This window comes from Dendropsophus ebraccatus, chromosome 2 (genome assembly GCF_027789765.1).
Source record: "Dendropsophus ebraccatus isolate aDenEbr1 chromosome 2, aDenEbr1.pat, whole genome shotgun sequence".
In the NCBI taxonomy this organism is placed as follows: domain Eukaryota; kingdom Metazoa; phylum Chordata; class Amphibia; order Anura; family Hylidae; genus Dendropsophus; species Dendropsophus ebraccatus.
The window spans coordinates 116,178,785-116,195,109 of NC_091455.1; the positions used below are offsets into that span (position 1 = coordinate 116,178,785).

Below are 16,325 nucleotides of genomic sequence, written 5' to 3' on the forward strand. Positions count from 1 at the left end.
TTTGGTTTAAGAGTGGATTTGGATTACAAGCCCGGTCCTGGAACAAATTATGCTCGTAATCCAAGGGACCACTGTATTCCATTTAGTTATGTTGCAGTAGTCTGGCTTTTTTGTATATAGATTATTTAGTATAATTGCCTTGAACTCCATGGGACTATTTATTGTTATTACCCAGCATTTGTACCATACATTTACTCTAGTGGTACTGCGGGTATACCCTTCGGATGTTGCCTATTTGGTCATTGACCATAAGCTATGGTGTAGTCCTCATGCTGCCCAATAGATATTAGACAGATAGGTATGAGATAAAGAGATAGAAGAATGGATGGATGGCCAATTAGAAAACAGAAATACCACCATAGCTTCATCTATGTTGTTTGTGGTATTACAACTTGGTTCCATTCTCTTTTAGTGGAACTGAGCTGCACTACCACATCCAAGCTTTGGAGGAGAGTGGCGCTGTTTCTGGAAAAAGACAGCTATGTATTTGTAATGCTGGATAACCCCTTTAATTTTTACATGGTTTTATATGTGAAATGTAGAAAGTGTTTTCCACTGTTCTCAGTCCCTGTTCACTATGAATAATGTAGCATAATATTCCCTTTATTATTCGGAAAGCATTGTCATCTACTGAGGTTCCCTATGGGTAACATAATCGGTTGGGGGCCCACTGAGACTCACTCGCCCCCCCCTAGGCTGAACCCGCAGCTACGCCCCTGCCGCCAACATAAAGTAGACATGTTGCTAATGCTATTTAATATATAATTTATGTGGCATAACCATTTTCTGTATAAGCAGAAAAGTTTCAAAGTTTGAAAAATGCATTTTTTCACAATTTTTCACGTTATTTTGGTGTTTTTCCATAAAGATTTGTTATGAGTATCGACTCCATTTTACCAGAAATGTAAAGTACAATATGTCACGAGAAAACAATCTCAGAATCAGCCGGATAGGTAAAAGCATCCCGAAGTTATTAATGAATAAAGTGACACAGGTCATATTCATAAAATTTGTCTCTGTCATTGAGGCCATTTCAGGCTCTGTCCTTAAGGGGTTAATGGTGGCCATACCCTTCAGTTAAATGTCGGCTAAACATCACATTACCAGCTCCCGCAGCATCGCCCCTAGACGGTTGTGCTAGTTAAACCCTTTAGGTAGGGGCTACAGTAGCACCCGCATTGGTAGTCACCAAGTTTGCTCACACGCATAATGGCTTATGCTTTACTTTCACTTATGCTTGAAAGTCACTAAGCTGTAACTAAGGTTACGGCTATCTGAGGCCATCTCCAGCCACTACACGTAGAACATTCAGCACGCAAGCGCACACTCGGCGAATGACGTGCGGCTAGCGCGCGCTCCCGCAGCTCTTCTCAGCTCCGCCTCCAGCCCAGCCGACCTCACGAGAGCGCACGCACTGTAGGACGTGATGATCACGTGGCCGTCTGTCTCTCTTTCTCAGAAAATAGGGGCGGGGGCTAAGCCGGAAGTAGAGCTTGCTCCGAAACGGTGGAAGTGGTCGTCTGTTCCGACACATTGAGGGCTGCGGTGCTGAGAGTGAACGACAGGACATGGTCGCTTAGTAGAGGCTAAAGCGGAAGAAGCGTGCAAGACGCTGCCGGCGAAGGCAACATGGCGGAGAAGTTTGATAACTTGGAGGAGCACCTGGAGAAGTTTGTAGAGAACATAAGACAGCTGGGGATCATCGTGAGCGACTTCCAGCCGAGCAGTCAGGCTGGCCTCAACCAGAAGCTGTGAGTCTCGCTGGGCTCGTTTATATACGGGTTGTGTCTCACTTACACGATGTGTTGTTACCTTCATGCATCTAGTTGTAGCTGCATGTCATCTAGTTGTAGCTGCATGTCATCTAGTTGTAGCTGCATGTCATCTAGTTGTAGCTGCATGTCATCTAGTTGTAGCTGCATGTCATCTAGTTGTAGCTGCATGTCATCTAGTTGTAGCTGCATGTCATCTAGTTGTAGCTGCATGTCATCTAGACACTTGCATGGCACTGTTGTTGTCTGTGGTTTTTTATCATCCGTAGATAATCTTTAGGGTTCCCCAGTCTGCACATCTCTTTGCATGCAGGGAACACCATCACTGCTGTCACTGTGTCATATGGTGCAGATAGGCCCCTGTCTCTACCTGTACGCACCTGAGCGGTGCCATGATGGGCCCCCTTCTCTACCTGTACGCACCTGAGCGGTGCCATGATGGGCCCCCTTCTCTACCTGTACGCACCTGAGCGGTGCCATGATGGGCCCCCTTCTCTACCTGTACGCACCTGAGCGGTGCCATGATGGGCCCTGTCTCTACCTGTACGCACCTGAGCGGTGCCATGATGGGCCCCCTTCTCTACCTGTACGCACCTGAGCGGTGCCATGATGGGCCCCCTTCTCTACCTGTACGCACCTGAGCGGTGCCATGATGGGCCCCCTTCTCTACCTGTACGCACCTGAGCGGTGCCATGATGGGCCCCCTTCTCTACCTGTACGCACCTGAGCGGTGCCATGATGGGCCCCCTTCTCTACCTGTACGCACCTGAGCGGTGCCATGATGGGCCCCCTTCTCTACCTGTACGCACCTGAGCGGTGCCATGATGGGCCCCCGTCTCTACCTGTACGCACCTGAGCGGTGCCATGATGGGCCCCTGTCTCTACCTGTACGCACCTGAGCGGTGCCATGATGGGCCCCTGTCTCTACCTGTACGCACCTGAGCGGCGCCATTATGGGAACCCTTCCCTACATTGATGCACTGTGATGGGCCCCCTTCTCTACCTGTACGCACCTGAGCGGCGCCATGATGGGCCCCCGTCTGTACATGTACGCACCTGAGCGGCACCATGATGGGCCCTCTTCTCTACCTGTGCGCACCTGAGCGGCACCCCTCTCTACATGGACGCGTCTGACCAGGACCATGATAGGTCCCTGAGCAGCACCATGATGGCCCCCCTCTCTACATGTACGCGTCTGATCGGAACCATGATGGGCTCACTACATGTACACAACTGAGCGGCACTAGGATGGGCCCCCCCTCTCTACATGTACGCGTCTGATCAGAACCATGATGGGCTCTCTACATGTACACACCAGAGCGGCACCACGATGGGCTCTCTACATGTACACACCTGAGCGGCACTATGATGGGCCCCCCCTCTCTACATGTACGCGTCTGATCGGGACCATGATGGGCTCTCTACATGTACACACCTGAGCGGCACCATGATGGGCCCCCTTCTCTACATGTACGCACCTGATCGGCATCATTCACATCACAATTGAGATATGACGCCACTATATGAAAGGTATGCAGCTGTATACTGCAGCAGACCTATAGACTTTAGTAGTCTCAATATATTCCACTAGTGACCACCAGTTTTTCCTGAATGAACACTTCTGTTTCTTTGCTCAGAAGTCAGAAACATAACCTGCCCTCTTTTGGGGGAGGTTGTGGTGGTGTAAGGTTTGGGAATGGTGCAGACTAAATTGGCATCCTTACACAGATATGTCCCAGGCAAGTATATGAATGGGCGGCCTGTACACCGTCAATAGCTGATGGACAAACTCGTTTGGCTTACAGCTACTTCTCGTTTACACCATACATATGGGAAGTCCCTAGGTATCTCTGAAACTGCATTAGCATATCCCTTGTGAAGCCATTAAAGTGGTCTGATACTGTCATGCCAATCTAAATGTGGGCTATAAGGCATAGGCACTTACAGCCAGATGTTTTCTGGCATAGAAGTGTGTCTTATACTCTGTAGGTATTAATTCCTCCTCTATTGACCTACATATCTGCGTGCAGCTGTTCTGGGATCCTTATCAGCACAAATGTGCTCATTGTTTTTTTTAAATTGTCATGTATGCACTTTTCTATAAATTAGTGACACAGTGCTCTCTGCTGACATCTTTGTTCAAGACAGGAACTGTCCTGAGCAGGAAAGATTTTCTATGGGGACTTGCTGCTGCTCTGGACAGTTCCTGTCTTCTGATTGGCTGATCGGGTTGTCACTCTTCACTTTTGTCTGGAGAGTAACAGCCTGCTCAGCCAATTACTGGCTGCCACTGTCATGTCTCATTCAGTAATTGGCTGAGTGTGCTCAAGGCCACACCAAAAAGGACACCAGGACCAGGACAGGTGAAGTTATTGATTTTTTTTTTCTTAAGAGCTAAATATAAAACAAAGTGTGCGGAAATGTTCGTCGCTAACTTAACAAATTTTCAGTAAACCTCGCTGCGAATTCAGCTTCGCTTATCAGTGGTAACAAGCTTCTACCATCTGTAGGAAGATCACTGACAATAGACATTAGATCCATCGTCGTTATGACCATCTGCTGGTGCAATTGATGTTATTGAAGACAAATTCTAACACTAGGCAGTGCCAGTTTGCATGGTATAATACTATTGTTAAATAGCGTATAAAAAATATAGAGATTAGCAGATGTTTGCAAATTCCTGATTTCTAGTATCTCCAGATCTAATCTTTTTCTCCTATTTTTGGTGGCTTCCAGCTATTACTAAATGTTTCTTGCAAGGACTTGCATTACTGTTTTCTGACAGCAATGTCTCTATAAAAGCTGTGCCAAGTCATATACAATATAATATATTGTCTATGGGAGCGCCGGAATAACAGGCACTTTCTTGATGTACATCAGGGAAGTGCCCGGGATTCCGGATTGGTTAAGAGCCCGCCCACGCAACCACTGGCACTCACGCAACCTCAGCTCACCTCTCTGCCCGGCACCCGGACCTCAGCACAGGGCTCCCTACCCCCCACCCCCTCGGCAGACCTCTCTGCCCAGCACCCGGACCTCACCACAGGGCACCCTGTTGTCGCTGCCCCCGGTCTCTTGCAGCGGCAGCAGGCCCCTGGCCCCCTAGAACTTAGCGGCTGCCGGCCCCGGCTTTCAGCGCCGGCCGCCACCCCCGACCTCTGTGGCCCCGACACTCTATTATTACCATTATTACCATTACCATGCCCTATTGGCAGGTAATAATGGGAGTTGTAGTTCTGCAACAGATTAGGGGATGACACAGTATAGGAGGAGAGAGGCAGTGGCCCAGTAGAACTACATCTTCCATCATGGTTTGTTGGGTAATATGCAGGACTACATCACATAATGGGAGTTGTGGTACTGAAACAGATTAGAGCATGGGTCTCCAAACTGCAGCCCTCAAGCTGTTGCGAAACTACAACTCCCATCATGCCTGGACAGCTAAAGCTTTGGATTTGGCTGCCCAGGCATGATGGGAAATGTAGTTTTGCAACAGCTGGAGGGCCACAGTTTGGAGTCCCATGGATTAGAGGATGACACATGGCAAGAGGGGGAGACAATGATACAGTACATGAGGCGGGAAAGGGTACTGTACACGAGGGGTGACTGTGGTAGGGTACCCGAGTGGGAGACCGTGTCGTGGTACACAAGGAGGAGACTGTGGCAGGGTACACTAGGGGCGATGTGGGTACCCTGCCACAGTCTCCTCCTTGTGTACCTCCTTGAGAACACTTCTTTTTTTTTTTTTTTTTTTTCTGATCAGGAAATCCTGAAGGCATTTCCTGATGGTTTCCTGAAGGTAAAACTGATTACTGTCAGGACATCCTGATGCTTTCCTGATGCATTTTGAGGCCTCCTGATCAGGATTTCCTGACGGTAAAAACTGACATGGATGTGTGAATGGGGTCTAACTCCTCACTCATCCTTTAATGTATAGTCCCCCCCCACCCCAGCACTGTAAGGAGATGGTGGTACACTGACTGTACTACTACTGTACTGTATATGCACTCCAGCAATCTTATACAGTGCTGTACAGGATGGGAGATGGTGGTACACTGCCTGTACTACTACTGTACTGTAAATGCACACCACCAATTTTATACAGTACAGAATGGGAGATGGTGCGCTGACTGTACTACTACTGTACTTTATATGCACGGCAGCAGTCTTATACAGTGCTGTACTGTATGTGAAGCCTCACCAGTGCTAAGCTCACCAGGTACAATCCACCATCCATGCTCGCAAAAATGTTTAGATACCAAGCAAAGTTTGAATTCTGAACATTACTTCCAGGTAAATTTTTGTTTAAGTACCGCGGTATTAGTGTACTTCAAGACCGGGGCCCGAAAAATGTTTGGGAACCAAGCAAACTTTCCTTGAAAAAAAACTGGTTGATATATATTATATTAGTGCAGACTTTCTAATATGATTTTGTAGTTCTTGACACTTATACTTAGCAAGGCTTCCTAAACACATTGGTATCCGCAGAGGTGGGCTTAGTAAGCAGTTAGTCTCATGAATTGATGATTGCTGAGAGACACCTTGTCCGTAGTACTTGCACATTAATTGCTTACTCAACTCTTTTACCTTACAGGAATTTCATGATCACAGGACTGCAGGATATAGACAAGTGTCGTCAGCAGCTTCATGACATAACTGTGCCCTTGGAAGTATTTGAGTAAGTTTCTTTAGGGTTTTCGTTTATATAAAAGTGTAAGTAGCTTTGCAGCACGAATGACTTGCTTATCAGTGAAATCTTTGTACAGTACTGGTTTCATTAAAAATCGTTTCCAATAGATTAGTAGTTCAGTGATTATTCTTGCATAAGTTGACATTAGGTTACAGGGGATTTTTCTAATCAAAAAAGCATTCTTAGGCTAAATTCACACAACCATGATATAGCGTCTGTAAGCTTGTTGTAGATTATGGACTGAATTCTGTCTCCAATGGGATTCCATGTCATAATTAACCCCTTGCAATGTTCTCCCCGCTTTTTATTTTTCCACCTACAGGGCTGGTTGGGGGGGGTGTAAATTTTTTTTTTTATCAATTGATATCATATTTAGTAAGAAATAATTTATTTATTTTTTATAAAAAAATTTTCTAATACATAATTTTAAGCAGCAATTCTGTTTTTTTTTTTTTCCACTTTTCTTTTACACTGTTCACTGTTATATTTTAATCGGATAATTCTGCGCGCTACACAAATTTTGTATTGCATATATAGGTTCTTTAGGGGACTTATATATTCAATACTCTGATTGCATTTACTGATGAATGCTATGCCATAGCATAACATTCATCCGTATGAAGTGCAGACTCTACAGATCGCCGATCTGACATGACTGAGGTGGCTTAGCCCCCCCACGTGCTGGTACAAGTGCTGCAGGGGTCCCGATCAGTCAGTGACAGGTCCTTGTCCTTTAAATGCCGTGATCGCTCTGCATCGTGGCATTTAAGGGGGTTAATGACAGGCAGCTGCGTGACCGTGGCTGCCTGTCATTATGTCCAGGACTGGGGACAGTAATGTGTGCAGGGCTGATCACATTGAAACGACCCTGCACACATTACGCAAAGCGTTTGTCTGCAAAATCAGGTAGCCGATCTAGCAGATTGGTGCTTGTTAACACCAAGGCTCTGGCTTTTAACCCCTTAATGACGGCAGGCATACATGTACGCCCCTGTCGCCTGGGCCTTAACACAACAGGGTCGTACTATAAAGCTTCATAACTTGTGAGAACCGGCTGCTGTCAGGAATCAGGCCCTTGCCCTCAATGGCGGGCTGCGACCGTGGGGTTTAACTGTGACAGGAGCATCTCCTGTCTGCAGGGGTCCCGATCACACTGCTTAACTGCTGGAGATATGTAGCTTATCTCCGTGCAGTCTGATCGTCAGTCTTCTGATATAGTCTGCCACAATCAGAAGATCACAGATAACACTGATCCCTGCTATGCTATGGCATAGCAGGGTTCAGTGTGTTCAATCTATTATATGTATGCAATAGTCCCCTGGGACTGACTAAATGTTTTTAAAAATGCCCCAAAGCCCCTCCCCCCATTAAAGCCTAAATCATCCTCCTTTCCCATTTTATAAATAAAACACATAAAATCATAAAATAAATAAACATATATGACTTAATGAGCATAATCGTCTGATCTATTAAAATAAAACAACATTATTCTCGCATGGTGAAAGGCATGAACAAAAAGCGGTAAAAACCGCCAGCCTTGCTGATTTTTTTTACTTTTTTATTATTACATTTTATATATAAACAAATAAATAGTGATCAATACGTCCGATCTACACATATATGGTACTAATAAAAATTTGAGATTGTGACGCAAAAAAAAATATTTTGTATCTCAATTCCATTGAGGTAAATGGAACTGAATTGTAATACCACGTATAATTTAGGACAGGTGTGGGTCTATTTTTGCAAGAAAGTAGCTGTGTGGAAAGCATGCTTCCATTTCTCCCCCAACAGCTGCGCAGGGGTTATTAGCTTCATCGCATGGCTACTAAGGGAGAAATGAGGTGCTGTTTTCATTGCATTCGAAGCACGTGGAAACCCAGCTTGAAAGAGACAGCAGTATTTGAGGTATATGAAGTATGGATCTTCTTTGTTTTTCTTCCAATGAAGCTCATTCCTCTGGTTTTTTACCCCTTCCCAACCCATGCCATACAGTTACAGCTTGGGTTGGGTGAGGTATTATGATTAGAACCCAGGAGCTGGCCTCACATCATATCTGATAGATGCTGGCTATGCTATGTGCACACTGCACCTGATGATAATGACCGACATTGGAGATCACTCTGATGCCAGTTATTTTATGGTTTAAGTGTCATGCTCAATAGAATTTTGGGCATCTAAACAGTTTTGACAGCTGTCATTGGTGCTCAAGTGGCAGATCAGCACCCCAGGATGGGACTGATCTGCTCACATTGCAGCATGCGGAATTGTCCCCACTATTAACCCCTATAGGACTGAGCTAATTTTAGTTTTCCTCCTCCATGTTTAAAAGGCCATACTGCTTAAGGCCAGATTCAGACGTACCAGATCCATAGCGGATTTTACGCTGAGAAATCCGCTGCAGATCCCTTGCCTGTAAGTTTCTATGAGAATCCATACTTGCATCGGGATTGTCATAGCGCTGCGAGTATGTAAGTGACAGTCCCCTTAACCCTCCGCCGGCTGGAGCATACATTACCTGCTTTGCGCTCCAGCTTGCTTCGGGGGTTCCCAGTGCCTGGCCTTCACACTCAGTCAATCAGTGGCTGCAGCGGGGCAGCGCAATGATTGGCTGAGCAGGACGTCCAGCTGGGAACCACCGAAGCAAGCCAGAGCGCGAAGCAGGTAATGTATGCTGTGGTTGACGGGGATTAAAGGGGGGCTGACGCTTACATACTTACACAGCTTACAGTGGTGGCCGGCTTTCACTGGTGCGTACTCCTCCATTTTCACGCTGCTACTGTCAGTGGCCTCCCGCACTGTCCAGACAGTTTACGCGTGCACCTGTGAGATCCTGTCTTTTCTGTCCGCACAGAAGCTGTGTACCGGAGGGGCGGCACACACATGCTGAGTGTCCTATTTGAGGGCATTGGCTTCAGTCCCTCAGTGCCCCTCCTGTATACGGTGCCTGCGCGTATAACAAAGACAGTAAGTGTGTGCGCCTTGATTTCAATGATTTTTATTTGATGGTGATGTGAAGGTTGTCAATACAAAGTACAATTAGTCAAGCAAAAAAGGAAAATCCAGTAACTACATTGTCTGTATCATTAGGGGAATAATGAAGACTTTGAATAAGAGCTGGCAGCTAATTGGTAGTGATCAACAACTGTTTCACTTTTCCTTTGCACTTTTGCCTTTTAATGCTAAGGTCCTGATTTTCAATCTGAACAGTGCAAAGTCTGCATGGAGTTTGTATATTCTGCCTGTGTGTTTCTTTTGTGTACTTTTATTTCTTCCCAGGTTCCAAAAAATATATTGACCCAGCCTGAGCCACTGTGGTAAATCAGTATCTAATTTACACTAAGAATTGGATCAGATGTGTCAAATATAAACGATTTGCCTTATTTGTGATGCTGTGTTTACACAGAGCGATAATTCGCCCAATCGAACTATTACCAATTTCGAAGTAACAATGTGTTTTGTTTTTTTTAATAACGATCAGTGTTTAGACGGAATGATATATCGTTCTGAAAATTTGTTATTGCGATAGTTTTAAGATCGCATAAGTCTATCTCACACAGGGTGAATCTGTGAAAGACTGTTCACTCGAATCGATCTGCCAATTTTTAGTGAACGACCAACAACGATTCGAGAACATGTTGAAAGTTTAAAATGAACACTTCATCATTCGCCGTGTTTACATGAGCCGATTATCGCTCAAATGCGGTTGTTATCGTGACAATTTGAACGATAATGGTTGCGTGTAAACGCAGCATTAGGTCACTATTTTCTCTTTTGTTACATAACATTTGTAAATAGATTGCATTGAAAGGCATTGTGCGTCTTTGTGCGTTCTTTTTGTCGTACCCTCCGCTGTTATCATTGCCTGCAGCTGCACTATTGTTTTGTAGTAAAAAGCCATTAGAAAGCTGCTTGGAAAACAAACATGAAAATCTTTTTGCATTGAAATTAAAGGCTGTTATTAGGAAGTGTATTGCTTCAAGAGTTACGCATTTGATGTGATTTTTTTTTTTTTTTTTAGCTATATTGATCAAGGCCGAAATCCTCAACTTTACACAAAAGAATGTTTGGAAAGAGCATTAGCTAAAAATGAGCAAGTTAAAGGGAAAATAGACACAATGAAGGTAAGCTGGTAAATTTCTCAGCCTGTCTCTGTTTTAGCATGTAAACCAAGAAATATAATAAAAACTAATTGTAATGCTTTATACTTCTCTAGATTCAGTCAGATTCTGGCTACAAAAAGCTAAATATATTTATTTGAACTGCTTTGTGTGAATGGAACGGTTATCCATTAAAAACAATTGATGGTAACTTTTTGTCTGCAACTACACTACAATAGAAATCCTCTTAAGCACCAGTTTCCAGCGTAAGCAGCTGGTTGCAACTATTCCCAGTTTGCAATTTAATCTAAAGACTTTACTATTTTAAATGGAAAAAGCATCGCTGTCAGTTCTCTAATATATATATGTGTGTGTGTGTGTGTGTATATATATATATATATATATATATATATATATATATATATATATATAATTAGCTTCATTGATATTTTAGTATTCTATTTGTCAAGTTATATATATAGAAAAAATAACTATACGATTACGTCTGCCTTTGCAGTGCCAGTTACTGAAGGGTGACATTAGTTGATATCTTAGCTGATTTGGCGGTTGCTCTGACCTTTTACTGGCAAGTCACTGCATTATCTTGCATGGACTACTAAAATATGTTGCTCTTGAAATGAGGTTGGTCAACTGATTATTCTATGGCCTCCAACAATCTGTTATTGCTCAGGGAGTCTGTTTAGCCACGTTAAAAAGTTTCAGGAAATAAATGGTCAAGTTGATTCTGAGACAATGTTGCTAGTGGCCGGGAATGTGTGGCATTATCTGAATTGAGGTCGTAACATGCGTAGTAGGCCTACGGAATAAGGAACTGACTGACTGAAGCAAACTGATGCACAAAAATCATTTTAGTAAAAGGAGAAGTCCTGCTTGGACTAGGCTGGGGATGGGGGGGGGGGGAATAAAAGACACTTGGCTTACCTGTCCCCATGTCCGCATTGTGCTGCATGACCGGGGCCCCCATACCCAACCGGGTGTCATCTTCTCCTGGGTTGCTGGTATGTCACGACGCGGTTAAAATATTACAAGCCCACTCAGCCAATAGGTGACTGCAATGGTGTCCCGCTCCAGTCACTGACTCGAAAAAAGAAAAAGACCGGGCACAGGCACCTTGTGTGATACCTCAATATACCAGAAATAAGAGAATGGTGAAAAGGTGCTCACCTGAAAGGCCATGCTGACCTGAAAGCCACTTGGGCTTTGTGCATATCACCCTTGTGTGGGGTACAAGTCCGAATCCAAAGTCTGTTTAATGTCTGTCCACTGAATGAGGACCTACTCCTTCTATGGACTGCCAAGCTGACTGTACCAGAAACACGGGATACTCCCAAAAGTTGTGGGGCCTGTGGAAATAATACGTAGATAAAAGGAGAAACAAGTGATTTGGTACTCATCGCTGTCCACTAAAAGAGATTGCCAAAAGCCTTAATAAAAAGAATTTAACAAAAATCAGCACAGATATGACGCGTTTTGAAGACATGCGTCCTCTTCATCAGATAAATAATAGTGCATAGCAGATAATGGAGGCAAGATTACTTAAATAGGACAAAGGACAAAGACCAAATGTCCTTTGGCCTATTTAAGTAATCTTACCTCCATTATTTGGTATGTGCTATTATTTATCTGATGAAGGGGGATGCATTTCTTTGAAATGCACCATATCTGTGCTGATTTTTGTTAATAATTTTTTTTTAATTTAAGCTTTTGGTAATCTCTTTTTGTGGACAGCGCTGACCTAGAGCACCATATCACTTGTTTCTCCTTTTATCCAGTCACTGACTGGCTGAGCGGGCATCCCTCAGCCGGGCCGTGACATAGGCGGAGAAGAGCTAAGAAGACAGCTGGCTTGACCAATTTGCAATCAGTTTGTATCAATCTGCTCATCAGTTTGTGCTTATCTATTTGTTTAATATGGACAGATTCGTTCGTGAATGAGTCAAACGCAGGTGTGAACGTACCTTTACTGCGGGTAACAGATTTGTTTTTAATGCAAGACACCAGTTTGTTTTTAACCCCTAGATGACATAGGACGACCCTGGGTGTACAGGTACATCCTGGGTTATGAAGCCTGCTCCGGAGCAAAGCGCAGGTGGGGGCCGGTTGCAATCAGCAGCCGGGCCCTCACCGTTAACGACAGGCTGCAGTCCAAGGGGACAAAGTGTGTGTAAAAAAAAAAATAAATAAATTAAATCACCTCCACATCACATAGTATAAATAAAACGCATAAAAATAAATAAGTAAACATATATACCATAGCGTGCGTAATTTTCCGATCTATTAAAATATAACAGTTGTCATCCCGTACGGTAAATGGCGTAAACGAAAAGAGGGGGGGGGGGAATTATAAAAAGTAATCATAACGTCTGATCTACACAAATAGGGTATTAATAAAAATTAGAGACCATGGCGCAAAAAATTACACCCCATACAGCCATGTAGGTGAAAAACTAAAACTGTTATAGGAGTCACAATAGGGCCATTTAATTACTAATTTATTCGCAACAAAAAAAGGATTTAATTTAAAAAAAAACATTAGAAAATCTGTGTAAACCTGCATATGGTTGTGTTCGGGCTGACCTATAGAGTAATAGTATCATGTCGCTTAAACCATATAGTGCATTAGGTAGACACAGGAACCCCCCAAACGTTACCATATTGCGTTCGTATTTCCAATTTCAACAATTTATATTTTCATAAATAATATTTTTGGGGTTCCATCATACATGTTATGGTAAAATGAAAGACGCCATTACAAAGCACACTTGTTCCTGAAAAAAAACAAGCCCTTACATGGCCTTGTAGATAGAAAACTGAAAGTGCTAGAGCTCTTAGAAGGGCAGGAGGAAAAAACGAAAACACAAAAATGAAAATTGGTGCAGGCCACTGGGTCATTTTCAGCGTGTTCCTCAAAGGGTTAATGTACAGTGTTTCTGGTTAAGCGTATTAGAGATTATATTTTTGCTTACATTCAAACATGTTGATTTTCATTCTGCAGAAATTTAAAAGTCTTTTGATTCAAGAATTGAGCAAGGTCTTTCCTGAAGATATGGCTAAATACAAGGCTATCCGAGGAGAAGAGCATCCACCGTCTTAAGTGTGCTTCAATTTCACATGATCACAAGAACTGTACCTACATTCAGAAAATCATAATTCTTGCCTTAGTCTGCATTGATAAGTGCAGGTGAATATCACTAGAAGAGCTCTTGAAATAATGGACATTTCTCTTCGGACACACTGCCTGGAATTCAGAAGGATGGCCTAAGAATATGTGCCATGTTCTCTGTTGATGTGTAAAAGACATTGTACAGTGCTGTGTAGTTAAATTATTTTGGAGGATTCATTAGTTCACTTGCCAAACAATACAAACCCATACAGCACTAAATCAAGTAAAGTGAAGAAGTGCCCTCCTTTGCTTATATTTTTACTTAATGGGACTTAAATAGTTGGCGTCATATTTTTTCCTAGTTCACATGTAGATTTTTTTTTTTTTTTTTTAGTTGATGCATATTTTTGCATTTCATGTACTGTGCTTTGTTAAACTTAGTTATTAAAGTGTCAAAATTACCTTTACTTTGCAAAAAAGACCCTTGTATGTCCTTTTAATGTTGGGCTGGATATGGTTTATTTCAGACTTTTTTACATTCAGTGTAAGTTTATTCTGAGCAGGGCTGTGGAGTCGGAGCTAGTTTTGGCTAGGGGGGAAAAGGTTCAATCTCCAGCTTTAAAAACATCTTTAAAAATTTAATAATTTAGTTTTCATATACATTTTATAAATGTTCCTCATCAATGTATTTTATGTTGAAAAAATTTTAAGGAGCTTATTTATTAAAACCAGAAAAACCCTTTCTTACATACATTTATTTTCCTCCATATATCTGTAATAAAGCACTGGCCCTTTTAGATGAGGGGGTCGGGGAGATGTTGTCGGTCACTTTTTGGCAGTTTGTTTCTGAGCTGGAAGAGGCCATTGTGTGGGGGGAGATCTGTGCTGTTCTCTTCCCGGATGATTGTATATAAGCAGCAGTACAATATGAAGATATCCTGTGTAATAAAGAGAAGGAGGAGAAGCCATAAGTAGTGTAGCAGCAAACTCTGTGTTTTCTAATTGGGAGAAGATTGTGTGTTCTATGGCTGCAGCATGCTCTGTGTGTGCTCGCTATTAGAGATGATCGAACAGGGCCGAAGTTCAGGTTCGTATGAACCCGAACCATTGGCATTTGACTCCCGCTGCCTTTCAGTTCCGTGGGGAAGGTGGAGACAGCCGCAGTACCGCCTGGAAAACAGGGGTACAGCCTAGGTAATAGGCTGTATCTCTGTTTTTCCAGGCGGGACTTGGGCTGTCTCCACCTTCCCCACGGAACTGGAAGGCAGCGGGAGTCAAATGCGATGGTTTGGGTTTGTACGAACCTGAACTTCAGCCCTTTTAGATCATCTCTACTCGCTATGGCTGCTGCAGGCCGCATGTGTAAGAGAGAGAGAGGAAGAAAATAAAGGGGTGTTAGGGCAACCGTGAAAAATCCAGGGGGGATAGGGGGGGCATAATAAAGAAGTCCTATTTACTCCTCCCTATTTCCCCTTAGTGCAGCATAATACCTCATGGCTCCCCACCTGGGATCCCAATCCTGTGATGTCATAGCCCTTAGCTGAGTGGGTAGTTCCTGTGGGGCCGCGATGATTCAGGAGCTGACGGAGAGCTGATAAATCTAGGCCTATGGCTGAGCTCTATATCACAGGTATCTGGCATTGTTGGCAGTATTTCTTTGTGTATGGTGAATATTTAGTTCGAAACATAGAAGATTGTCAGCAGAAAAAAAACAAAAAACCTTGTCCATCTAGTCTAGTGTTGGGTTCTTCAGGACATGGTGGCTGGAGACTGCCTGCATCCATCGCGCACACACACAGGAGAATCTGCTTTATATCTTTGCCTTATTTACTCAGAAGTCGCCCCAGGATCATGTAGGACATTAGGAAGAAGCTACTGAGCCAGTTCTGTGTTACAGTAGTTTGATAATCAAGTCCCCTGGTGTCTGATTGGAGTTGGAGTCGGGGAGGGGGAGGACACAAGATTCGGGGAAGCCTCCTGTCATGTCTGCTCAGCAAACAAACTCAATGTGAAAAGGAGGTTACCTGAGGGTGGGCCATCAGAGGGAGCAGGAGACTGGATTGCACAGAGGCCAGTTCTCTTCACTTCCTAGATGTCAATCAACTACCAGTGAACCATGCAAACACAATAATACATTATATAGAGACATCTATAAAACTTTTATTGTACTTTTTTAAATTAAAAGGGGGGGGGGTTAAAGAGGATGTACCACCAGGTACATCCTCTTTAATCTGAACCCACGGATTGAACTGCGCCGTCATGCGGCTCCATTCATTCTAAGGGAGCTGCGTCATACAGGGGAGGGAATTCCACTCCAGCGCTTGAGCACCGGCCGGTTCCTGTGCATAGAACGGCGCCGTGCACGGGAACCTGGCTGCGGTCCAAAAAATGGACAGCGGCAGCGGCCTCCCCGTGACGGCGCCGTTCGATACGTGGGTTCAGATTAAAGAGGATATACCTGGTGGTACATCCTCTTTTAAGCCCCTGCTAGTCTTTTCTGTTGGTTCCTTATCTCCCTAAGAACAAAAGGATTGATCAGTTAAAATACAACATGCCTGAACTTTCTCTCCCCCAACATTATAACATTTTAGTTAGGATGCTCCATATATAGATGGTACAGTGGTATGCTTTATACTGTG

General features: G+C 43.7%; 1 protein-coding gene across 1 annotated transcript; it reads left to right on the forward strand.

Moving 5' to 3' along the window:
- The first annotated feature begins 1,444 nt into the window (after positions 1–1,444).
- Positions 1,445–14,148, forward strand: MED10 (mediator complex subunit 10). The gene is made up of 4 exons (XM_069960261.1): positions 1,445–1,751; positions 6,367–6,450; positions 10,484–10,586; positions 13,579–14,148. The coding sequence occupies exons 1-4, from the start codon at positions 1,630–1,632 to the stop codon at positions 13,675–13,677; spliced, it is 408 nt and encodes a 135-aa protein (XP_069816362.1). The 5' UTR covers positions 1,445–1,629; the 3' UTR covers positions 13,678–14,148.
- Positions 14,149–16,325: the final 2,177 nt, after the last annotated feature.